This window comes from Pleurodeles waltl, chromosome 2_1 (genome assembly GCF_031143425.1).
Source record: "Pleurodeles waltl isolate 20211129_DDA chromosome 2_1, aPleWal1.hap1.20221129, whole genome shotgun sequence".
Taxonomy (NCBI): domain Eukaryota; kingdom Metazoa; phylum Chordata; class Amphibia; order Caudata; family Salamandridae; genus Pleurodeles; species Pleurodeles waltl.
Window position 1 is genome coordinate 184,455,891 of NC_090438.1, and position 26,972 is coordinate 184,482,862.

General features: G+C 44.5%; 1 protein-coding gene across 1 annotated transcript in view; it reads right to left on the reverse strand.

The window, feature by feature from the left end:
- Window positions 1-4,258: 4,258 nt before the first annotated feature.
- LOC138262437 (A-kinase anchor protein 17B-like) overlaps window positions 4,259-26,972 on the reverse strand; it is a 92,142-nt gene continuing 69,428 nt past the window's right edge. The window contains exon 4 of the mRNA XM_069212335.1: window positions 4,259-6,968. Within this exon, the coding sequence (XP_069068436.1) occupies window positions 5,130-6,968 (1,839 nt within the window). The 3' untranslated portion in view covers window positions 4,259-5,129. The remainder of the gene's footprint in view (window positions 6,969-26,972) is intronic.

Below are 26,972 nucleotides of genomic sequence, written 5' to 3' on the forward strand. Positions count from 1 at the left end.
CAAAAATCATCTTCAAAATACATTTTTGATTTGTAAGCCCTCGGTGTGCATAGGGAGCACCTGAAAGGTTTATTTAGACTTATCTTGGTACAGGAAAGATCTGATTGGATACATTAAAAAATCTCCTAGGAAAAATGCCACCAAGGCATTTGGGGCAAATCTCTTGCCTGGTGAAGTTTTGCCCAGTAGTCATTTGACCCAAGCCTAACATTGATATCTTCTGATGAATGATGAGACCTCTTAGCAGAATCATATGAAAAAGCAGCCACTAAGCAGTGGTCCATCATTGTATTTGTTTGCCCATATTAAAACTGCCCTGTTGTATTGGACACTACCAAGTCCACAAAGGGTTCATTTAGTATGTAAAAGGAGTGGTGAAATCCACACACTCATAACTGATCCAATGTTTACCCTGAAAATACTCTACAATCATTCTCTACAAGCTATGGAATCATAAGCTTGCCTCATCGACGACTAACTTAACGTTTCTACAGCATACAAGTGAAATTATATTACCTTATTTAGAGATTTTGAACTATTTGAGCATGAAGCAAGGCTTGAAAATTATCATCTCTACGCCTACCCAGAGTTCTGAGGCTTTGTTAACCTAGGATGAGAGTTTTGCTTGTGTCAATGTGTTTTCTGCAGTATACAACAGATAAGCATTGAATTGGCAATAGTTTAACATGCTGCAAAATAAGTAAAACAGACTGGGCAAAAGAGCCAGGTTATTCAATTTCAGATTAACAGATAGTGATCTTTTGAAAGATACCTAATGTATGCATTTTATTCAGTGGTTTGGACAGTGCAGCAATTGTTTGCAGGGGATCATGAAGTAGTCCTGGTATGCAGATGGCACAGCAACAAAAGCAACAGCTTCTGTCTGGAGGTCTTAGATGCAAATTCTACTGACATAGGCAGGGTGTGGAGGGACTTGGCTACTTAAGGGTGACCCTAGTTAAGAGTACATCAAATGGATGGAGAGATCCTGGTGGCATTGCTGCATCTTAGATCTAGTCTACTGTGACGTCAGCTGATAGAAGATAAACAGATGTCAAGATTTATGGTTAAGTGGGTGAAGCAAGTTTGCAGAGCAAGCCATTGTGTTAATTGAAAATGCTAACTGGTCTTGGGCATTTGACTTGCTTCGACAAGTGTTAGTAAGCAACCAGTGATTAGGTGGGGATTCTAGTTATCAAAATAATATTTATGGTATTTTATATTAGGTCAGTAATTTCCATTTTTGAGTCTCAGGAAGACCACAAAGATTAATTAAAAAAACAAAGACAATTTATGTCTGCATTGGGAGGTGATCACTCAGAACTCTCCTCACAACATGAGTAGAAGTGACTAACATGAGATAATTAGGTTTGTTCAATGACACCTCAGATTGGCTTGAAAAGAACAAACATTACAAATTATTTGTGGTAAGGGGTTCCCCAATTGCTAAAAACTCTTCTATTGCAGAAGTGGAAATAATACCTTGAGCTTTCAAAAGACCATAGGATTCAAGTACGATGATGTAAATATTGGAACACATCGAATAAAATTTAGGACTTGAAGGATGATAGCTTAGCGGCGTATAGAAGATTTGAGTTAATAGCATAATACTGTGGGATTCACTGTATCTTATAACTTGCTGTTTTACATATAATTATCCATTTGCTCATGACTTGTTTGTCCCCAGGTCATCAGTGTTCATGGTACTGAAATCAGCTTTAAGAAGGAACAAGCCAGATAAACACTACTTTAACTCCTTAAGTTACATGAAACTGTTACTATTTTCAATATGTTTTCATACCCTTTTTGAATACCTGCTTTTTATTTGGACAACATTTTTATCTTCCTGAGTATCTTACAGATATAAACAAGCTCTACTGTTATGTAGTATTTCAAATGTTTAATAAGAGTTGCCTCTGTTAATTAAAAAGAGCTGCTACAGGATATGTACTTTTAATTGTATTTTAGGACACCACTCCTTGTACGGAACTTAGGTCTGAGGCACCATCTGCCTAAGACACAACATGCAAATGGGGGGAATAACTTAGAGAGCCGTGAGTCATAATGTTGGAAAATGTAGGAGTGAACCTCCTTCAGGAACCTCATCTGATTTGATTTTACCACTTAGCAAGACACATGCTTGGATGAATTCACTGCTTAAAGCAGATCCTGCTAGATGGAATTAAGACTGTTACAAAAGGTGCACAACTGCTTCTTTTGCCTAGTACTTTGTTAGAGGGAAGGAGATCATTACAAATAATAAGGCCACAGGCATGGATTGTCACCCAGTGCCAATTAATAGCTGAAAGCAAGAATGAGATGCTCACAAAAGCACAAGAAAATTAGCTTCACAAAGCTTTAGATAGCTCAGGTTTAGACATATTAAATTATTGTTGAACTCTGTACATGGAACGTCATATATCTTTACCACGTGTATTACGGCCTTCCATCTGTTGCATGGGAACTGTAGCATAGTTCAACCCAGGTGCTTGTACCTGAAGCGACCTCACGGTGAAGAGTGGCACCAATTGTAACCCAGAATAAATAAATATATTACAATCTTAAAGATGCCTCAGCAAATGCTGAGGTTACTTTTCACATTGGCACCAAGCACCTTCATGTTTATATCTAGAGCCTTGTTTAGCATCATTAACAAGCACTGAAAGGCACTGCAGAGTTAACTGAACTCAGTACTGGACGTTTTTGGCAGTCCATTGAGAAAGGGTAGATTTGTTATTCTGCCAGTCACCTAAAATGTATCTACAGAGGCACGGGGGAAGATTGCAGTTCCCTTAAACTTTCAGATGATTAGGTAGATGGTGAAAAAAAAACAATGAGAAAAGGGATAGCAAAATTGATAGAGCAAAGCAACAAATGGTGTCTGAGAAGGATTGCAGTCACTATGATTAAAATGCAGCCAGTGTGTCTTAAGGTGTGACTTTATGCAGGAAGCTTCACAGAGCTCACAGGTTTGGTTCTTTTCTCTCTTCAAACTGAAATCAACAGCATCACATTATTTCAAAAGCTACCAGGGTTGTCTATGGGTGGCCATTTTACGATTGCTAGATCCTTGCTTCTGAGTGGTTGGTGATATAAATATAGACCTCTTATAGAGTTTGGCAGACAGGTTACTCCATAACAAACTTGACAGATATTTCCTCCTCCTTACTACAAGTGCATCATATCGTATGGCACTTGTAATAAGTTTGATAGCCATGACGTTTGTGATGTAGTAACTGTCTTCCAAACTCTAAAATGGGCACTATATTTTTAATCTGTGACAAAAGATCTGCACCATATAAAAAGCCCCACTCTCCTGCTGCACCTGCTGTTGCTGAAGCCTAGCTTGTTTCTGCAGTATTTACTCATGGACATTTGGGGCGTACGTTCACCTGACTGTAGTGATGGGACTTTCTCTCATTACAAATATTTTTTAAGAGCTTCTTGGACTATTGCAAATTTTATTTAATTTGGAGATCAACTATAGATCACACAACCTACATACTGATTGGATCAAACCTGGTATGAAATGGTAATCATTTAATAATACCAATATTGTTTGCTTTTGTCTAAGCATTGCAGAATCTAGGTTCTCAAATGTTGACAAAGAGAAGGATAACTCATATTGGGACACTTTAGTACGATGCAGGATCTTCCAAAGCTCAATTCTGCAGAAAGGGAACTTTCTAAAAGTCTGGTTGAACGAAAGTAGACTGTACAGACTGTAGCAGGTACCTTGAGTGTTATCCAAGTCTCAAATAATACATTTTTTTTAAAATGGTTACCAGAAGGCCTTGGAAAACTATGGTTATTTTGTTCAACAGGCAATGAGACGTGTGCAAGGCATTATCTGGTCTCCCAAAACAGATTATTGGTGTATTTGACTATATTTTCATTCTGTAGACTTTGAATCCTTCCTGAATGAACACATAAATAGTCATGATAAACTCTTGAAAATATCTACCATTCAAATGAGACAGAGTTTAGACTAAGAGGACAGACCAGATGCAATCTTACTAGTTGAAAGAGATTTATGTTCTGGATAACATGTGTATTTGTAAAGCGCACGGTCACCCAGAAGGGTATCTTTGCACTAAATAACAGGTGTTTATTGTTACCCAACTCAATGGTACTTCTATTTATTTACCTCAGAAGAATGAAAGGCTGAGTGGACCTGCCAGGATTTGAGCCTGTGACCATGAGGTCAAACACAGGCCCCTACAGTGGAGTATTAGTCTACTCAGCCACCAGACCCGATTATAGATAAGATTACAGTTGCCTTTTATTTGCTTTAGATTTACTGATTAAAAATACTAGAATGCAAAAATGACATTCTTTAGAAAACTGAATAGTTTTAAAGTTAAGTTAAAAGTAGGAAGTATCAATGTTTCAGATCGAAAATATAGTTGTATATTCATTCAAAAAAAAGTATCCTTTTGGCAATATTGTTGCATGCACTAGAGCTATAACTAGTACAAAATTCCTCTATGCTTGTTTTCTTTATGAGGATTGTGACTACCCAGAAATTTGGTTGCTGAGCGAGCAAGTCTGTATATTACCTATGAAAATCTCCCTTAATCAAAAGGTGTGACTGGAACTGAAGCTATAGCAGGGGAAGCCAGGCAAAAAAAAGCACAGCATTGAGCCATGAGGGCCTTTTGTAAACAGAATTGTAAACACATAATTTTACAAATTCTGAATCCAGAAATGTCTTGCCATCACATGTATTGGGGATTGATGAGTGGCGTTACTAAGCCAGCAGCCTCACTGCCAGAGTCTCTTCATATCCCACTCTAAGCCTTGTTTGCAATGGTTTCTTTACATTGGCCCACAATTCGTCTACTTATTTCCACACCTTCTCTACTCTTGCTAGAAATGTATTTGACTAGAAATGTATGTACTGACACGAATAGTTAAAGATACTGATAACAACATATAGGTGATAGTGAAAAAGATATTGCAAACAGCCACCTTACCAATACGTTTTTTATATTTTTACAACTCCTGTTTCTCTCCCAAGTGGTGAACCAGCATATAAAATGTCCTGACTCTTTAAATGAAATATTAGCCTCCAAATCTCCTACGTCTTATAATATTTCAAATATGTTGTATGACTTTTTTTTCGACTTCTACCTTATACTGTCAAAATCACCATTGCCATAAAAATAGCGCTGCCATTCCAAATAATCATTAAAGTTTTTTGGACAAAGTGTGAATGGTTTTATATTTTCCAGACTGTTCCTTACAATAGGATGGTTTAGGCACTCGCAGCTGTCAGAGCAAAATTCATAAGAGGGTTCCTCACAGTGCTTGCATGTGGTGGCACACGCACCTGTGTCTTGCTGGTTAGCGCGTTGCATCACTGACCGCTGTAGTCCTAGGGGACACATCTGAAATGGATGGTTCGCTGCACTGAGCAGATGTGGAGTTAGTTTTAACTTCGCTTTGTGTTGAGCCCTCCTGTTCCTCTCAATTACTCTTTGCAGATATGCTCTTTTCCATGAGCCCTTCTGGAGGTTGCAGAGGTGATTTTGGTAGGCATTGTCAGAGCAGCAGTAATCACTGCCTTCTGAACAGTTTCCCTGAGTCTTTTTACCATTTATATTTCCTTCAGCTGTCTCCTCTTCGTGAGTAGATTCAGACTCACTGTTTTGCTCTTCAGACTGCAGTACACTGTTGGGCCTTTTGCATTTTTGGATACGTTTGCATCTGCAGTGGCTTTTGAGATTACTGAACACATTGCTGAACTGTAAGCCAAAGCCAGGGAACATTTTTTCTGGATCATTTGTGTCATCTTTACCTGTGTTAGGAAACATGCTGATTCTTCTTCTTTTAGGACAAATGGTTTGCTTCTTGATTGGCACTTTCTTACACTCTACTTTGCAATCCTCCGTGCATACTCTTTTGGGCTTTCTTTCAAAGTTCTCCAGTTCCTCGCTAAAGTATTCTGAATCACTGCTTATCTTCTCCAGAAGGTCTTTCAGCTCACTGGCCTCATCTGCCTGTTGGTAGGACATTGGGGTCTTCTTTTGCCAGGCTTTGCAACTTCCAAGAGGTTTCACATTGGGTTTTTTAAAAGGGGTGTTTCTCTGTTTGACACACGCCAGTTTGTTTTTAGCGTGTACCTGTTTCATGTGAAGATCTTTTGTAAGCGTCGGGCAAGAATTCCTTGCCAAGAGATGCTCTGAATTTGGAACAGTATATCTCCATTTGTTTTTCAGTTTCGGGGGCTGCTGCTTAGTACTGGGTGCAGCTGTCATTCTGGAGTATGGCTGCCCACACAGATTCATCAGGCTTATCTGGAAGCCACTGCCATTGTTAAAGACTACGCGTTGCCACCAGGCATCACTTTCTGTATTATTTTGCTCCAGACAGACCCGCGCATAGGCTGGATACTCATAGTAATTTAACAAATAATGAATGAACTCATCTGTTTCATATATCTTGGGCTTTTTGTAACAAACAGCTTCATTGGTGGCTACAGAGCCACACCCACTGTAGCTGTGCCAATTTCCTCCACTAGCCTCTGTTTCTGTTTGGTGGTTGTTTTTGTACATTGCCATTTGTAGAGAACCAGATCTATAACTACGTTTGCGCTGTCCTGCTCTTGCAAGTATTCTCTCAGGGCTTTGCCTCTCCGTTTCTTCACTGGATGTAGTTATAGACAAATCATAAGGCGAGACTGAGGATGAAATGGAAAGGTATGATTTGTCTTCTTTACTCTCATCTCTTTTTTCCGCATCCTCTTTTTCTTCTTCCCAAGCCTCCCCTTTGTAAATTGAGTCATTTCCTTCAGTGGGTGAGTGAATTTCTGAATTTTCTTCCCAATCCAGCTCGTCGCTCAGAACAATTTCTGAGATCCTTTCTGCCTTTTTCACACTTTTCACTTTAGTTGATTGACAACTGTCTTGATCCACGGTAATATTCAGAAGCAGCTCCTTGCTGAAATTGTCCAGAATTACATATTCCTTGAAACAAAATAAAAAAGAAATTGATTGAGCATAAGTCGAACACATGTAGGCTAACAAGCTATGCAACAAAGCTGACGTCAAATTCCACATTTGTCTAAAGAACAGGTAAAGTAATGTCAAAAGAAATGAAAAGTTCCCCATTATGCCACTGAACCAGCAGAATACTTTTGGGCAACAGGCAATAGTGATAATGTATATCTAAATGTTGGTACTGCTATGATAATGATTTTGCACTTGTTGAAGTTTTATAATGATGTATCAGAAAACGTTTAGGCAGCTATGTTAAGGCCCATGTTCTAATTGGCAGGATATTCCATTTCAGCCGGTACCTGAAGATAGCAGACAAATCTCGGGAGCGCCACACTCCTAATTCAACACCTTCCCAACTCGTGGACATTTGCCTAGGAAAAACTTGGAAAACTGTGAGCCAGAAAAATGTCCTTAAGTATGAGAAAGAAACTGCAGGAATTGGTGTGGAAACACTTAAGCCCTTGGGGCTTCTGCGCTGTATTCGATGTTCTAATGCAAGCAATGATCAACTATTGTTTTAGATTAGGGTTCTGGCTGCTAAACTCTGGAACACACTTCCAGTTCAGTTTAGTTTGAGTCTAAATGAGACCATCTTCAGGAAGAAGAAGCTTAAGATCTGGTTCTTCTGACCAGGACGTCTACTCATCTCAGGCTGTTGATTCAGTTAGGTCTAGGAAGTCCAGGTTGGGTAGTCATGTGTTCTACAACTGTATAAAAATACATTAAATAAATAAATAAAATAAAATTGTAATGCAATGTCTTGCTGAAGGATCCTTGTAATCCACTTCCATACATTTCCATCACTGCTGCATACGTCAAGCTGTTTGACTTCAAGCTCACATCAATCAGACCACATTTCACCAATCCTAATGACCATAGGCTGAAAGTAGTCAAAACCATCTTTAAAAATTAAAAAATTGTGTCAGGTACATAAGGCAATCCACATGTAGTGTTATGATGCTGCAACTATGTAGTTTCCAAGTAGTGTTTATTAGAATTAAATACACACCACCAACAATGTCAGCTTGCCAGTCAGCTCCTAGTCTCCAACTGACACAACTGGAATTTCACCTCCATGGAGACTTGAACATTCCTGCAATAAGCTGCCTACATGCACCTAACATATAACTGAGACTACAAAGCGCATATGTGACAGATATGGGAGTTTTGGTCGCATTTGTAGTAGCCTGAACGTTATGCAAAAAATGTGGCTTGTTTGCGTTTGCAAATCCACTGGGAAAGTGCAAATGGTAGAGAATGTTGATAAAGTAATGAATGTTCTGCAGACGGTGGTTCTGAATGTGAAGAGCAACGGTGATGATGTGGATGCTGGGTGATAGTCATGCCTGCGTGTGATGTCGATTTTGGAGGAAAACAATTTGTGATTCTGGCAGACTCTGGTTCCTGATTTACCATGATTGGAAATAGGTTGTGGGATGAGACATTTCCCAGTGAAAAAATACTTTTTCCACATATAAACCCTGTTAGCTGTGGTGAACACACACTGGGTGCCGTGGTAAAGAGGATTGAATTTAAAAGCAGAGACACCATTGGAAAAAGTTGTGGCCAAAAGTGGGGACAGCCTTCTAGGTTTGAGGAATCAAAGAGACTTGGGGATTATTATAAATCCCAGTGCACATAAGACACTTGACCAGGTAATATTAATTGATGATTGTGGTGGATGTGAAAAATTCTACAAAGCATCATTGGAGGTATTCAATGATAAAATGGGCATACTCAAGGATGTTAAGCATCATATAGTGCTAAAGATAGATGCCAAGCCTTGTGTGCATGAGGTATGCTTGGTTCCTTATATGATGCTGGAACCTTTGAGGGGAGAGTTGGACATGTTGTTGGGTTTGAATGTTATTGAAGAAATCGAATTGTCAGTGATTGGTGCCTGTGGTGTTGGTACAGAAGGACGGTAGGAAGTCCAACAGGATGTGCATGGACTTGAGAGATCTCAATAAGTGGATCTGGGTGGATCGCCAACCACTCCCCAACATTGCTGAATCTTTTACTATGTTGGAGGGGGTGAAGATTTTTAGCATCCCAGATCTCTTCTTGGCATACCACCAGGTACAACTGCACTAGGATTTGAGGCATTTGACCTCTTTTGTAACACTGCCGAGTGCTTATCAGTTTGTGAGGATGCCATTTGGGCTAGCCTCGACTGCAGCCTGTTTTCAGAGAATCATGAAGATGGTTCTTGGGGAGATACCTAATGTCCTATTCATTCAGGATGACATTCTCACATAGGGTAAATATGTGTGTGAGCATGATGACATCTTGCGAAAAGTATTGAGGAAACTGGCAGACAAGGGAATCAAGGTAAAAAGGCAGAAGTGCAAAACTGGAGTAACATCAGTCACCTATCTAGGCCATGTCATGTCAGGTAACAGCATTCAACCCAAATTGGAGTTGGCAGATGTTAGACTTTTCATCCTTGGCGTGGTCTCCCTTAACTTATTGCCTCTGTTTCCCAGGTTGTTGATGTGTGCTGGACTGTTTTTGCTGTTTTTGTTACTCTGGACACTTTATCGCTGCTAACCAATGCTAAAGTGCAAGTGCACCTATACAAAATATGTATGTAATGGGTTCATCCATGACTGACATATTTGATTTACTGGTAAGTCCCTTGTACAGTGCACTAGAGGTGCCCAGGGCCTGTAAATCAAATGCTACAAGTGGGCCTGCAGCACTGGTTGAGCCACCCACAGTAGTAGCTGTGTAAACATGACTCAGACCTGCCACTGCAGTGTCTGCAGTTCTAAACTGCCAATTCGACTTGGCAAATGTACCCACTTGCCATGCCTAAACCTTCCCTTTTCTTGTAAGGCACCCCAAAGGTAGGCCCTAGGTAGCCCCATTGGCAGGGTGCAGTGTATGTTTAAGGTAGGTCATACACTAATGTGTTTTATATGTCCTAACAGGGAAATACTGCTAAACTTGTTTGTCACTGTTGCAAGGCCTATCCCTCTCATAGGTTAACATGGAGGCTGTCTTTAAATATGATTCAAGTGTAGATTCCCTTTGGGAGCGGATAGACATGAGGAGTTTGGGGTCTCTAAGCTCACAATTTAAAAACACATCTTTTAGTAAAGTTGATTTTAAAATTGTGTGTTTGAAAATGCCACTTTTAGAAAGTGTGCATTTTCTTGCTTAAACCATTCTGTGACTCTGCCTGTTTGTAGATTCCCTGTCTGGGTCAGTTTGACAGTTGGGCTGTTTGCACCTCTCTCTAGACAGTGACACAAAGGGAGTTGGGGTGTAGCCTGCATATCCTGATGAGCCATCTGTGCTATGAGGGAGGGGAGGAGTGGTCATTCACACCTAAAAGGGCTGTGCCTGCCCTCACACAATGCAGTCTCCAACCTCCTGGTGTGTGTCTGGGGCTTGGCCTGGGCAAGGCAGGATTTCTAAAACAAGAGAGACTTTTCTTTGAGGTAAGCCTACTTCAAAGGGCAAAATAGCTATAAGAAGGGCACCCAAAACCACAGACTTTAGATCACTTCTGGAAACCAAGAGGAACCTCTGCCTGGAGAAGAGCTGATGAGCTGAGGAAGAAGAGCTGCCCTGCCTGTGATTGTGCTTTGTGGAGCTATCCTGCAGTTGCTGCTTCTGCCTGTGCAAGAGGACAAAGTCTGGACTTTGTGTGCCTTCCTGCTCGTGAAGAACTCTCCAAGGGCTTGAAATTGAGCTTGCCTCCTGTCGTTGAAGTCTCAGGGACAGCAAAGACCTCTCTCTGCCAGCACCTGGAGCCTCTGCTGAGACTCCTGCCCTGTCAAGTGGTGCCCTATGCAGTTCCTGGGGCCTTGAAAGGAGAAGCTGGCAGGCCAAGTTTGAGAAATCCACGCACAGACCGCCATGCTGGGCAGATTTTGACACAACCTCCGGAAAAACAACGCGTTTCCGGCTTCTTGGCTGAAATCAATGCCCTGCCTGCAACGCAGCTGTGAGGTCAACGCATGTGGCTGGAGAAAGGACGCGCAGCATCGCTGAAGGAGACTGGTGAGATCGCAACCCATACTGGATCACCGTGCGGCAGGATTTTCTACGCAAACATCGCTGGGTGTGTAAAAGCAATGCAAAGCCTGCCCGGACCTGAGAGTGCTTGTCCGGATCGACGCATTGCTTTCCTGCGGAGAGAAGAAATGACGCACGCTGACCCGACCAAAGGAGAAACGGTGCACGGTCTCGCTTGTGAGTGGAATCGACGCATTGCAGGCTTCTTTTGACGCACACTCACCTGTGCGGAATTATTTTTGACGCAACCCAGGTACATTTTCACGCCAACAGCGTTAGCGTTGTGTTTAAAAGAACATGAAGACTCTCCTAGCTTTTTAATTAATAACTTGACTTGTGTATGTTGGATTGTTGTTGTTTTGGTCTTGTTTTGTTTAGCTAAATATTTTCTATTTCTCTAAACCTGTGTTGTGTCATTTTGTAGTGTTTTTGTTAAGTTACTGTGTGTGTTGGTACAAATATTTTACACCTAGCACTCTGAAGATAAACCTTCCTGCTCCTGCCAAGCTACCAAGGGGGTGAGCAGGGGTTAGCTGAGGTTGATTCTCTTTAACCCTGACTAGAGTGAGGGTCCTTACTTAGACAGGGGGTAACCTGACTGCCAACCAAAGACCCCATTTATAACAGCAGACAGTATAGTGGATTCTTCCACTCCTTGTTATAAAGAGAAAGTGAGGTAAATTGTTGGCTCGCAGAGTTCCATTTGAAATTTTTAAAAGGATTGCGAGTATGGTAGAACTCATCAGATTACGTCTTAAAAAGAAGGTTCAGTTTGCATGGTCAGATGAGTGTCATGTGGCATTCAGGATGGTGAAGCTAGGAAATAAGTAGGATACCTACCTTAGGTCATTTTGACACTTAGAAAAAACATTCTTACCACTGACGCCAGTCTTAAGGGGTTGGGTGCAGCACTCACTCAAGTGGAAGGTGGTGAAGAAAAGATAGTTGCATTTGCCTCTAGGGCACTTAAAAACACCATTCATGCATTGAGAGAGACGTCTGAGCTATAGTTTGGGAAGTGAGGCATTTGAAGTTCTATCATTTGGGTATTCCATTTTAAGTGAGGATAGACCACCGTCCTCTAGTGCAAATCTTTTCCTGCAACCAAAGTGAAAGGTTAACCCCCCTTACTCAGCGTTGGTACGAAGGCTTGGAGGAATTAAATTTTCAAGTATTATTCCTTCCTGGTTGGTGAACAAGGCGGCTGATTGCTTGTCACGCTTCCCAGTAGAAAGCAAGAGTGAAGAGGCCACTATTGATTTAAACTTTGTGAGCTGGGTCAAAGATCCTGCAATTACGAAAGAGGAGTGGGAAAACAGTGGAGAAGAGGATGTATTGTTTTCCAACAGTCAAGGTGAAAGTCATAAAAGGTTGACCTTATTATAAAGGATTGGATTCAGTCTTGCAACCATTTTGGACAGTAAGAAATGAACTCACGGTATACCAAGGTGACCTCATCGCCAACAATGTCAGCTTGCCAGTCAGCTCCAGTTTCCAACAGACCCAATTGGAGCTTCACTTCCATGGGGACCATGAACATTCCTGGCATTAGCTGCCTACACACACATACATGCACCTAACATATAACTACAACAGGTGTCCCATATACCTCACCAAAAATGTGGATAGTCACCACTGGAACTTGATTAGTCCCACCTGGAAACCCTAAACTTTGAAAGTTTGTATTTTAATCATTCACTTCTTTTGACATTAAAATGTGGAACCACTTTCCTGTAAAGCTTCATCTCAATTGCGTTTCTTTTATAACATACCTCAAACTCTGCTGACAGTGACAATTGTACCTTTCAGGCTACCTATTCTCTGGTCACCTCTGTCACAGTCTGGGAGTAAGGTCCTGATTTAGAGTTTGTCAAACGGATACTCCGTCACAACGTGAAGGATATCCTGTCCGCCTTATTACAAGCTCCATTGATAATATAATGAGCTTGTAATAAGGAGGACTGGGTATCCATCATGTTTATAATGGTGTAAAGCATCCATCAAACTCTGAATCAGGCGTGAAGTCTCTGATTAGGGGAAGAGCATATTTGTTGCCTTACAGTACAACCACTCAACTTTTTGGATTTACGGGATTGCTCTAAAACTTCCCACCATTTACTGCACCTCTTCAAGTCTGATTCTTTGCAATGTCATGTGGGTGCTCTATCTGCTATTGTGTATGGTATTATGCGCTATTGACACCTTTGGGGTGAGTTAACTGGGTTTTTATTCTATAACTTTCTAGGTGTAAATATTTGGCAAAAGATGAGCAATTTGTAGAGAGTGGCAGGTTAGGCTCTGCTTCATTTTGGAATTGTGGCATCAGATGGGCGTGCATAGGGGTTTTTAACCTCCCCTTAACCTACCTACACTTCCATAACCGTGTACCTCATAGCTTCTTGTGAGATGAGGAAGAGAGGAAGGATAGGTCCATTGGTCATTCAATTCAGGGTTCCTGGCTGGGTCCCTGAGAAGAAGTCCAAAGTTTTAGCCAATAAACAGGGCTATATCTCCCTATGAAGATGAATGCAACACGGGTGTATGGTTATTCTTGTTCTAATGAGAAGAAACCTGCATTTCCTAAAACATCAAGAGGGGACATATCTTTTGAGAAAGCACAAGCTACTAGGGCATGTGTAGGGTTTGAACAAGTAACTCTAGAAGCAGCAATTAATTTTATTATTGTACTGCTTCCCTCCCGTTTCCCATAGCACTCAACAAAGTGGTATCAAGGGTCTGGTGGGAGGTAAATAGATTGTTTTATTCCTGTACCTTACATACACTCTAGATTCCATTTTAGTAAACATTATACAGGTGGTACATGTGAATTCTATACTTATTATTCTGGATAGTAATCACTTCAGAGGATGCATCTCCATCTGATTCAGTGAATAGGGGAGCAAAAGAGATTGTGAAAGTAACATATCAGCTAGTAATTCCTCTGTGATTTGTCATGGTCTTTTAGAAGGACTTTCAGACCAGCTCTAGGGTATTTCATAGGGCAGAGCATAGTCATTTTTCTTGGAACTGTATGGAGAAAGAATCCCAGGATCGCTCTGATATTGTGATTGGTGTAAAGTGTCAGTGGTGGTCCAAGGCGCTTTCATAACAGTTTACACACACTACCTATTGAAGGACTAGAAAACAAGCTCTTTTCAAAATCATAGTCCTTAAGTTTCCGTTCCTGAGAGACTGAATTCTTGGTTCACAATTGACTGCTACTTTTTGTTTCTCAACTGAATATTTCAAAAGAAAGCATTGTAAGCCCTGACCTCCTTCATCTAGATTTCCATCAATTAATCCAGCCTTTTTGACATTAGTTTCGTTCTCAGTGAGAGATTCACTCAAGCTTCGAGGCGGTGAAGCATTGTCCAAACCATATGTAGGATCTTCTCAATAACAAGTCCTGGCATCCAACCAAGAAACAAACACTCACTCAGCTAATAGACTCTGCAACATTTCCAAGTCCTTCCTGCACTTATGGATTTATGATAAGAAACGGGGGTACACTAAACAAAAACCCTCTGAAGATTTGATAGCTCAGAGTATTGCTGTATGTATTGCACAAAAACTTATGTTAAGAAGGAAATGAGAGAACACATAGGAATGAAAGAGTTACAAAGATTTCCTCGTCAAGGATGTGGCTAGTGGCCTGAGCTTCCGACTTTCAGAGCTGTGTTACCCAGGTTTGAGTCTTGGCGTTGGCTCAACATCCTGTGATTCTGGGCAAATCACATAATCTCCCCATGCCTACAATACAGCGCCTTGAGACCCTCCTGGGTGATTTGCTGCACTTTACAAATCCTGGATTTCATACCTACCACATAACAGCCAGGATACCAGACAAGGTAACCCAGAAAAGATCCTGAAAAAGTCCAGAAAAGACCGTGAGCATTCAAACGTGAAGGCCAAGAACAATCCAATGGAAAATACCGGCAGTCAGAAACAGTAAATACATCCAAGGTCAGGCACAGCAGTCCCGCTGCACCAGCCACATTAGGACTTTCCTTAGAAGTAGCAACTGCAGATCATTTGAGGCAGAGATAGTATAAAGTGCAGAAGCATAGCTATCTTACTCAATGTGATGGCTGAATTTGGGGCCCTGTTGGAACTACATTTGAGTGTTGTAAGTCTAGCCTCTTCTCATTGGGAGCATTGGCCCTGGCTGCCCTGCTGCCAAAGGTAGCTGTCATGTGAACAACAATGTGTATGATACCTGGGCATGAGCACTGCTCATGACGAGCAGCATTCCACCAGTCTAAACTTAGGCAGGGTGGTAGACGGCTTAAGATCTACTGTCAGGTTCTGGAAAACACAGCCCCTCTCCATGATGGGCAAAGTTGCACTAGTTAAAATGATATTGCTATTACAATGCTCATACACTCTGCAGGGTACAACATATGAGATTCCATGTCACTACTTTATTAGGTTAGCCTCACAACAATCAAAAGACACTGGTGGATGGGGGGGTTGTTGAGATACCAGGTATGGAATTATACTACATGGCTGCACACTTGCAGAATGGGGTATACTGGTTAGATTTGGAGGACAGCTGGGGGAGGAACTGTCCATACTGCTGATGCCGATGAAAGGCGTGGGTGTATCATCCAATGTGGTCTATGTGATCCTCCAGGTATGCCAGGTATGGGACATGGTGGTTGTTAGACGTTCAACCTTGGCGTGGTCTCCCTTAACTTTTTGCCTCTGTTCCCCAGGTTGTTGATGTGTGCTGGACTCTATTTTTGCTGTTTTTGTTACTCTGGGCACTTTACCACTGCTAACCAGTTCTAAAGTGCAAGTACTCCTATACACAATCTGTATGTAATTGGCTTATCCATGATTGGCATATTTGATTTACTAGTAAGTCCCTAGTAAAGTGCTCTAGAGGTGCCCAGGGCCTGTAAATCACATGCTACTAGTGGGCCTGTGCCACCCACATAAGTAGCTCTGTAGTCATGTCTCAGCCCTGCCACTGCAGTGACTTTGTGTGCAGTTTTAAACTGTAAAATGTAGGCCAGGCCTAAACATTCCCTTTTCGTACATGTAAGGCACCCCTAAGGTAGGCCCAAGGTCAGGGTGCAGTATATGGTTAAGGTAGGACATATAGTAATGTGTTTTATATGTCCTGAAATACTGCTGAATTCGTTTTTAACTGTTGCATGGCCCGTCCCTCTCATAGGTTAACATGGGTGCCACCTTTAAATATGATTAAAGTGTTGATTCCCTTTGGGAGCAGATGGACATGTGGAGTTTTGGGTCTCTGAGCTCACAAGTTAAAAATACATCTTTTAGTAAAGTTGATTTTAAGATTGTGTGTTATAAAATGCCACTTTCAGAAAGAGGGCATTTTCTTGCTTAAACCATTTCGGTGACTCTGCCTGGTTGTGGATTCCCTGTCTAGGTCAGTTTGACAGTTGGGCTGATTGCAGCTCACACTAGACAGTGACACAAGGGGAGCTGGGGTGTAGTCTGCCTTTCATGATGAGCAATCTGTGCTAGGAGGGAGGGGAGGAGTGGTCACTTACACCTGAAAGGGATGTGCCTGCCCTCACACAGTGCAGTCTCCAACCCCCCGGTGAGTGTCTGGGGCCTGGCCTGGGAAAGGCAGGATTTGACAACTAGGAGAGACTTTGCTTTGAAGTAGGCCTACTTCAAAGGACAAAATGGGTATAAGAAGGGCACCCAAAACCACAGACTTTAGAACACTTCTGGAAATCCAGAGGAACCTCTGCCTGGAGAAGAACGAAAGAGCTGAGGAAGAAGAGCTGCCCTGCCTGTGACTTTGCTTTGTGGTGCTATCATGCAGCTGCTGCTTCGGCCAGAGTAAGAGGGCAAAGACTGGACTTTGTGTGCCCTCCATCTTATGAAGATCTCCAAGGGCTTGATTTAGAGCTTGCCTCCTGTTGTTTGAAGTCTCAGGGACAGCAAAGACTCCTACTCTGCCAAGTGGTGCCCATCCAGTTCCTGGGACCCTGAAAGGAGAAGCTGGCAGCCAAAGAGGAAGAAATCCACGCACAGAACGCCGTGTGGGGAAAAGATTGACGTGACTCCAATCTGCAACTGAAAGATCGAAGCACCACTGGTTTTGCGGCTGAAAATCGACGCTCGCCTGCAACGCGACCTGAAGATCGACTTCCGGGGCTGGAGAAATGACGCACAGCATTGCTGATGGAGGCTGGTGAGATCCCAACCTGTGCTGCGTGGTTTTCGGATCATCGTGTGGCTGGGTTTCCGAGCAAGTACTGCTGAGCGTGTAAATACAATGCAAGGCCTGCCCGGACCCGAGAGTGCTGACCGGATCAACGCATTGCTCTCCTGCGGAGAGAAGAAACAACGCGCCCGACCCGACGAAAGGAGAAATGACGCAAGGTCTTGTGAGTGAGTGAAATCGCCCCTTTTCGATGCACACTTGCCCATGCGGGGTTATTTTTGATGCACCCATAGTACATTTTTACGCTAACAGTGTTAGCGTTGTGCTTAAAACTACATGAAGACTCTTTTTGCATTTATTATTGATAACTTGACTTGTGTATTGTGGATTTATGTTGTTTTGGTCTTGTTTTGTTCAGATAAATCTTGTCTGTTTTTCTAAACTAGTGTTGTGTCATTTTGTAGTGTTTCATTAAGTTACTGTGTGTGTTGGTACAAATACTTTACATCTAGCACTCTGAAGTTATGCCTACTGCTCGTGCCAAGCTACCAAGTGGGTAAGCAGGGGTTAGCTAAGGATGATTCTCTTTTATTCTGAGTAGGGTGAGGGTCCTTGCTTGGACGGGGGTAACATGACTGCCAACCAAAGACCCCATTTCTAACAGTGGTAACACGGGTGATCCAACGAGCCCGTATGCAACCGATAGGAGATTAACGGTCCCTATCACCTATCATTAAGATAACCCAAGCTATGACAGGAGACAGGCGGCGAGCTGGGGGTGCAAAACTTTGGGCTACCTTTACCCGAATGGCTGCTTTCTCACTAGAGAGGAGGCTATTGAAACCTTTGTGTTGGGCATGGGGCAGCATCTGCAGTATGCTAAACTCCCTCCTACTGTGCACAATATATGACCAACTGTCCTGGAGGCACCTTAGCAGCCACAAACACTTTCCTTGCTTTTGGGAATGGAGGGTGGGAGGTGTCTAATTTCAATAATGTACAGGGCATTACATGAAGACCGACCACTGCTACCACTCACAATACAGACCAAGTGGGAGTGGGCATCGGAAGACACTATCTCCACTGCTGAGTGGGAGGTGAAACATGAAGGTGTACGGATGGTATCCTCTAATGCTCACTTCAAATTGACACAGTACAACTACGTACATCAGGTGTACTTAACACCCAAAACGCTGCATGCCATCTACCCTGCCCACGCAGCAGCCTGTACTCGGTGTGGCGGAGATGGGGCTGACTTCCTACATGTGGCCTGGTCCTGCCCAGCACAAGTCTTTGATAGACTTAGGGCCACATGTACAAATATTTGGATTTGCGATTTCCTAATTGCGATTCTATGCGAATCACAATTAGGGAATCGCAATTCCAAATGTAAGAAACTCCACTGAGTATCTTTTGCGATTCCCGGTGGGTCGCAAATAGACCTGCCTCATTAATATTAATCACAATAATCACAGGGATGGTGGCCTGCTGGTGTTAGCAGACCATCATGTCTGTGATTGCTTTTAAATAAAGCAATCTTTTTTTTTTCAAACGGAGCCTGTTTCCTTAAAGGAAAACAGGCTGCGTCTAAAAAGAAAGAAAATGAAACATTTACGTTTCATTTTTGAAGAGCAGGCAGTGGTCCCTGGGACCACTGCCTGCTCCTCAAAAACGTTTTTGCATGCATTCACAAAGGGGAAGGGCTCCCTTAGGTGACCCCTTCCCTGTTGCGAATGGGTTAGTACCAATTTGAAATTGGTGCTAACTGCGATTGTTTTGCGACCACATTCACAGTCACAAAATAACCCTACATACCATTTAGATTCGGGATTAGGAAGGGACGCACTGAACATGCCCCTTCCTAATACCGAATCGCAAAACCCAAATTGTGATGAATCACAGTTTGGGCCTTGCGACTAGAAAAATGCTTTGTACATGTGGCCCTCAATTAAGCCACTGGGTGGAACATACAGCTAAATATCAAGCAGGTTTTGCTAGGTGTGATTGTAGGAGGCTGGCCTAGCTTGTAGTGGGTACCAGAGGTACTTACATCTTGTGCCAGGTCCAGTTATCCCTTATTAGTGTAGAAGAGGTGTTTCAAGCAGCTTAGGCTGATAGAAGGTAGCTATGGCAAAGCAGCTTAGGCTGAACTAGGAGACATGTAAAGCTCCTACTATACCACTGGGGTCATATGCACAATATCATAAGAAAACACAATACACAGAAGTACTAAAAATAAAGGTACTTTATTTTTATGACAATATGTCAAAAGTATCTCAGTGAGTACCCTCAGTATGAGGATAAGTTATATACACAAGATATATGTACACAAACCAAGATTATGCAGGTAATAGCAAGAAAAGTAATGCAAGTAGTGTAAAATTACAGTAGATTGCAATAGGAGCACATAGGTATAGTGGCAACACAAACCATATACTCCAAAAGTGGAATGCGAACCACGAATGGACCCCAAACCTATGTGAGCTTGTAAAGGGTCGCTGGGACTGTAAGAAAACAGTGAGGGTTAGAAAAATAGCCCACCCCAAGACCCTGAAAAGTAGGTGTAAAGTGCACCTATATTCCCCAGAGAGCACAGAAGTCGTGATAGGGGAATTCTGCAAGGAAGACCAACACCAGCAATGCAACCAAAGTGGATTTCCGGACCTGAGTACCTGTGAAACAAGGGGACCAAGTCCAAGAGTCGCGACAATGTCGAGAGAGGGCAGATGCCCAGGAAATGCCAGCTGAGGGTGCAAAAGAAGCTGCCACCGGATGGTAGAAGTTGTGGATTCTGCAAGAACGAAGAGGACTAGGAACTTCCCCTTTGGAGGATGGATGTCCCACGTCATGAAGAAGCTTGCAGAGGTATTCCCACGCAGAAAGACCGCAAACAAGCCTTGCTAGCTGCAAGGGTCGCGGTTAGGGTTTTTGGATGCTGCTGTGGCCCAGGAGGGACCAGGATGTCGCCACTTGGATGAGGACACAGAGGGGGCACCCAGCAAGTCAGGGAGCCCTCACAGAAGCAGGCAGCACCCGCAGAAGTACCGGAACAGGTATTTGGAATAGGAGTGAACCGGAGTCCACACGAAGTCAGAAAAGGGAGTCCCACGACGCCGGAGGACAACTCAGAAGGTTGTGCACTGCAGGTTAGAGTGTCGGGGACCCAGGCTTGGCTGTGCACAAAGGAAATCCTGGAAGAGTGCACAGGAGCCGGAGCAGCTGCAAATCACGCGGTACCCAGCAATGCAGTCTAGCGTGGGGAGGCAAGGACTTACCTCCACCAAACTTGGACTGAAGAGTCACTGGACTGTGGGAGTCACTTGGACAGAGTTGCTGAGTTCCAGGGACCACGCTCGTCGTGCTGAGAGGGGACCCAGAGGACCGGTGATGCAGTCTTTTGTTGCCTGCGGTTGCAGGGGGAGGATTCCGTTTTCCCACTGGAGATTTCTTCAGAGCTCCTGGTGCAGAGAGGAGGCAGGCTACCCCCAGAGCATGCACCACCAGGAAACAGTCGAGAAGGCGGCAGGATCAGCGATACAAGGTTGCAGTAGTCGTCTTTGCTACTTTGTTGCAGTTTTGCAGGCGTCCTGAGCAGTCAGCGGTCGATCCTTTGGCAGAAGGTGAAGAGAGAGATGCAGAGGAACTCAGATGAGCACTTGCATTCGTTATCTCCAGAATTCCCCAAAGCAGAGACCCTAAATAGCCAGAAAAGAAGGTTTGGCTACTTAGGAAGGAGGATAGGCTAGCAACACAGGTAAGAGCCTATCAGGAGGAGTCTCTGACGTCACCTGTTGGCACTGGCCACTCAGAGCAGTCCAGTGTGCCAGCAGCAACTCTGTTTCCAAGATGGCAGAGGTCTGGAGCACACTGGGAGGTGCAGGTCAGGGGAGTGGTCACTCACCTTTCCTTTGTCCAGTTTCGCACCAGAGCAGGGCTGGGGGATCCCTGAACCGGTGTAGACTGGCTTATGCAGAGATGGGCACCATCTGTGCCCATCTAAGCATTTCCAGAGGCCGGGGGAGGCTACTCCTCCCCGGCCCTGACACCTATTTCCAAAGGGAGAGGGTGTAACACCCTCTGTCTGAGGAAGTCCTTTGTTCTGCCTTCCTGGGCCAGGCCTGGCTGGACCCCAGGAGGGCAGAAACCTGTCTGAGGGGTTGGCAGCAGCAGCAGCTGCAGTGAAACCCTGGGAAAGGTAGTTTGGCAGTACCCGGGTCTGTGCTAGAGACTCTGGGGATCATGGAATTGTCTCCCCAATGCCAGGATGGCTTTGGGGTGACAATTCCATGATCCTAGACATGTTACATGGCCATGTTCGGAGTTACCATTGTGACGCTGTACATAGGTAGAGACCTACGTACAGTGCACACGTGTAATGGTGTCCCCGCACTCACAAAGTCCGGGGAATTTGCCCTGAACTATGTGGGGGCACCTTGGCTAGTGCCAGGGTGCCCACGCAATAAGTAACTTTGCACCCAACCTTCACCAGGTGAAGGTTAGACATATAGGTGACTTATAAGTTACTTAAGTACAGTGGTAAATGGCTGTGAAATAACGTGGACGTTATTTCACTCAGGCTGCACTGGCAGGCCTGTGTAAGAATTGTCAGATCTCCCTATGGGGGGAAACATCCTTTATTCCGAATTTTTTATAACGAAGTCCTGGTTAACGAAAGCGGAACAACGCTTTCTTTAACCACGACTTCGTTATTTTGTGCCTTAACCACGCATGTCCTGAACAACGAACATGCATGGTTAAGGTACAAACAAGGGAGTCGGCTGAGGAGGACGACGCAGATGACAAGGTGACAACTCAGGTAAGTGGGGGGTTTTAGGTTTTGGGGTGGGGTTGGGGGGGTGGGGCGTTTTTGGTTTTGGGGAGGGGGTGGGGGGTCGGGTGTTTTAGGTTTTGGGGTGGGGTTGGGGGGTGGGGAGTTTTTGGTTTTGGGGAGGGGGTGGGGGTCGGGGGTTTTAGGTTTTAGGGTGGGGTTGGGGGGGTGGGGCGTTTTTGGTTTTGGGGAGTGGGTGGGGGGTCAGGGGGTTTTAGGTTTTAGGGTGGGGTTGGGGGGTGGGGCGTTTTGGGTTTTGGGGAGTGGGTGGGGGGGTCAGGGGGTTTTAGGTTTTGGGGTGGGGTTGGGGGGGTGGGGCGTTTTTGGTTTTGGGGAGTGGGTGGGGGGTCAGGGGGTTTTAGGTTTTAGGGTGGGGTTGGGGGGGTGGAGCGTTTTTGGTTTTGGGGAGTGGGTGGGGGGTCAGGGGGTTTTAGGTTTTGGGGTGGGGTTGGAGGGGTGGGGTGAGGGATGTAGGGTGAATGGTGCCTATTGCTAATGATTTTATCAGGAATGCCTTTACAACGAAATATCGTTGTAAAGGCATTCGTGGTAAAATCATTAGTAGTAAAGACGAGGTCGGTGTTCCGACCTCGTTGTTAAGGTTAGTAGTAGTTTAAAATTCGGTGTTCCATCATATAACCCCCTATGGGTGGCAAAAGAAATACTGCAGCCCATAGGGGTCTCCTGGAACCCCAATACCCTGGGTACCTCAGTACCATATACTAGGGAATTATAAGGGTGTTCCAGTATGCCAATGTGAATTGGTGAAATTGGTCACTAGCCTGTTAGTGACAATTTAGAAAGCAGAGATAGCATAACCACTGAGGTTCTGGTTAGCAGAGCCTCAGTGAGACACTTAGGGGGTCATTCTGACTCCCGTGGGCGGCAGAAGCCGCCCGCCTGGCGGGAACCGCCAGAAGACCGTACGGCGGTCATTCTGACTTTCCTGCTGGGCCGGCGGGCGACCGCCAGAAGGCCGCCCGCCGGCCCAGCGGGAAAGCCTCTTCAACAATGAAGACGGCTCCGAATGGAGCCGGCGGAGTTGAAGGTGTGCGACGGGTGCAGTGGCACCCGTCGTGATTTTCAGTGTCTGCAAAGCAGACACTGAAAATCTTTATGGGGCCCTGTTAGGGGGCCCCTGCACTGCCCATGCAAGTGGCATGGGCAGTGCAGAGGCCCCCAGGGGCCCCACGACACCCGTTCCCGCCATCCTGTTCCTGGCGGTAAGGACCGCCAGGAACAGGATGGCGGGAAGGGGGTCGGAATCCCCATGGCGGCGCTGCTTGCAGCGCCGCCATGGAGGATTCCTATGGCCAGGGGAAAACCGGCGGGAAGCCGCCGGTTTCCCTTTTCTGACCGCGGCTTTACCGCCGCGGTCAGAATTGGCCAGGAAGCACCGCCAGCCTGTTGGCGGTGCTTCCGCGGTCGTTGGCCCTGGCGGTCCATGACCGCCAGGGTCAGAATGACCCCCTTAGTCATCACACAGGGAACACCTACAGGGCACACTTATGAGCACTGGGCCCTGTCTGGCGGGGTCCCAGTGACACATACACTAAAACAACATATATATTTTCTCTTTAATTCAAGGTCGACTTGCAGGTGCGGACACTAGAGGCTCTGAGAGTAAGCTAATCGAGAGACAATGTTGCAAATTACGTACCCATCTCCAAGGATAATGTATGCTTAAGTAAAAGCTTGAGAACTGTCGTTTTTGATTGGTCAATTTGAAGCTAACCTATGAACCCTCCAATGGAGACCCTACTGGACTTGAACTGTTGTCTATAAAACCCAGGTGCATGAGAGGAAAGCTCTCTCTCTATCTTCGGACATCCCGCCATTTTGACTTCGTAGCTACTATGGCCCATTTTGCTGCGACGCCATTTTGAGAAACTTTGATGCTTTCTCTAGTCGAGAGAAAGAGACTTTAATGATTCTTGCTCTAGAGACTTTAACTTTGATTTGTCCCTTTGCATGAAGTAGTAGTTTTACCTTGCCGCCGTGAGGCAATTGCCCCGTCCACCCCTGCCCCTTGGTCCCGTCCCATGCTGATCGAGAAACGGTACCTGTGAGACGAAGACTTCATTGATTGCTGATCGGAATTGGTAATTATGAAAGGAAATTGTAAAATTGCATTGTGTTTCTTTTAGGTAACCAACTGCTGATTTTGATAAGGACCCTAGCTAGGAGTTTTCTAAATTGATGTTGCCAAATTGTTTTTGCATGAAGTCCCACATGCTGATGCTAATTTGAGGTTAGACGAGGATTCCATATGTCGCACGATGCAATTTGAGATCTTGTTATGCTGACTAAATGTACGCAATTAGCCCATTACAGATTATCGTATTAGTGCTTTGCATTGCCACTATCGAATGCCTTGTGATTCAAATGCTACATAGATTACACTTGTTTCGACGATATGGACAGCTATTAATGTTCATTTATGTTTATCATTTGGTGTTGAGACACATCTATATCGTGCTAGCTTTGTTAATATAGGGAAATAAATTCACTAACTTTGCAATAAACTGGTGTGGTTATTCCTGGCTGAAAGGTCAGGGTTCGCCGAAATGTATTCTGGATTAATTGTTAAGTGTTATGTTGTTCAAGGTGTTGCTTATGTTCGTTATTGATTATCGATTTAAGGTGATTGATCGATTAAGAGTGCAGAGAGTTCCCACTTAGTCAAAAGATTCATCGACCTAAAGAGCGTCCGAACGCAGGTAAATTGTTACCACGTTCCGCTCTATCAGTAGATGGTAGCAGAGGACGGTTTCGTCTTTTGGGACCCTGTACTATTAAAGTACATGGTGTCGGATTAGCGGTTACGCGTCTTGAGACCTCATTCGAGAAGTTGAATTAGATTTTTCTTGGATAAAACTGATTGACAAGATGATGATGGGCTAGGTCCACCGCGACTTTCCCGGGATCTCGGAGCTTGCGAATGGAGAGAACGGAGGTGTGGAAACAGCGTTGGCGGTACTAGTGATGGTATGAGTGAAGTTAGGGTTTTGCGCTTGCACAGCTTATTGCCGCAGGGTGTGTGAAAAGGTTGCGAGGATTTTCTTTTTAAGGATAGCGGAGGTGCGACTCCGAGTGTAGAAGTAGAGAAGTCGTCGAACTTCATAGAGATAGCGGAGGTGCGGCTCCGAGTGTGAGAGTAGGGAAGTCGTCGAACTTCATGTGCGTCTGGCGCTTTGTGCATAAAAAGGTCCACGTGGTTGTTGTTGTTGAGACGGGCCCTGCGAGGTCAAGAGACTCCGGAGTATGTTGATCCATGTTGTGGTCTGGGCGGTTTAGTAGGTTGATCGGGCGTGGTCAACGAGTGGGTACGTGTGTTAGGGAGTGATAGAAACTTCGACTTCGGGCTTTGACAAGATTCTAAGTGCACTAGAACAGATCATTGACAAGTTGAGAGTAGGTCTGCGGGTCAGATTTGCTTGCGAATGTGGGGACTGAGAAAGACGGAATAGCGGCCAGAGGCTAGTGAAAAGTCCCGAGGCTAGTGAAAAATCCCTAAGGTCCTGAAGCGATTATGTTACCCTTCCTGTAGTAAACCGACAGATCTGTTTTAGTTTTGGTAGCTCGCGATACATGCAAGAAGTTGTTACGAGAGGAGCTGAGTGAAGGAGGACTAGCCGCGAGGCTTTGTCAGCCGCAGTGTGTGTGAGTGTGACGTCACTAAGAGCCGCGCTGGGATAGGTTGGTTGGAGAGAAGGGTCGCGCACGGATTGGACGCAGTCCGTGGGACTCGATTGGAAGGGTGAAAGGCAAGTGAAGAGTATTCCGGGAATTAAAGTCACCTATTAATTACAAATTTTGTGGAATAAAAGTGACCTATTGATTATAAACTTGTGAATTAAAAGACGAGAAAATGAAATTCCTTAAAGCATTCAGGAGCGCGATGAAGGGGGAGTCTTACATTAAAGCGAGCGTAGGGGAGGAGACGCCGCCCGAGGGCACACCAGCTTACATTGTAATGGAGGAAAAAGGGGTAGCTCCGTGTCTTTGGCTAAAGCAATGGCACAAGTGGACAGAGAAACATGGGAGTGTAGCATTCCCGATACATGGGACATTCAATATAAGGGTCCTAGAGAATTTGAGATTCACGATGTATGACATGAAGGTACCTCCAAGGCCAGCACAGTTTGAGGCTCTAGCAATCTGGGAACTCATGGCTAGACAGCAACAGAAGAACAAGTTTGAAACAAGGATGAGGAAGGTAGAAAAGACACTAGCGGATGCTAGGTGGGATAATGCGCAGAAGGTGTGGAGGTCAGATGTATTGCAGGGAATAAAATTGTTCCCCGCAATTACTAAGGATGAAGAGGAGACAGGTAAGAAAGCTACCTGTAAGACAGACAGGAAGTGTTCCAAGGATAGAGAGGACGAGGAAAAGTTGAGAAGAGAAGAGGAGTTAGAGGATGAGGAGTTGATAATGCAATTGCTGAACGACCGTCCACCACCTTATGCGGAAAATGGACAAGGTCCAAGTACCAGTTCTGCCCCTCCGGCATCGTTACAGAACAGTGAAACGCAGAGTTCAGGAGCACCATCGGGATCTAAGGATCCGAGTTTACTGCTCACCCCGCAGATACCGCAGGTTAGGAGAATATATCCAGATGTGCCCGTGTTGAAACCAGCAGAAAATTATCAGCCGCAGATGCCAGGGTACTACCGCAGTGACAACAGTGGAGGGATGATTCTAGATCCAACCGTAAGGGGCGTACAGAATGGTTACAACCCAACAATGGCACAAGCTGAATCAACTCAGTTTATGATGCCTCAAAAGCAGATGCAGGGAGGAAACGCTCATGCTCAAATGACGGGGAGTCAGATGGGCATGCCGGCAATGATGACCCATGGTGTGGGAATGAACATGCCACAGAACATGGGGAATGGACAGAATCCAGATGCAATATCACTGCCCATTACCGTAGGTCCAGCGGTACCTTTGTATAGTCAGCCT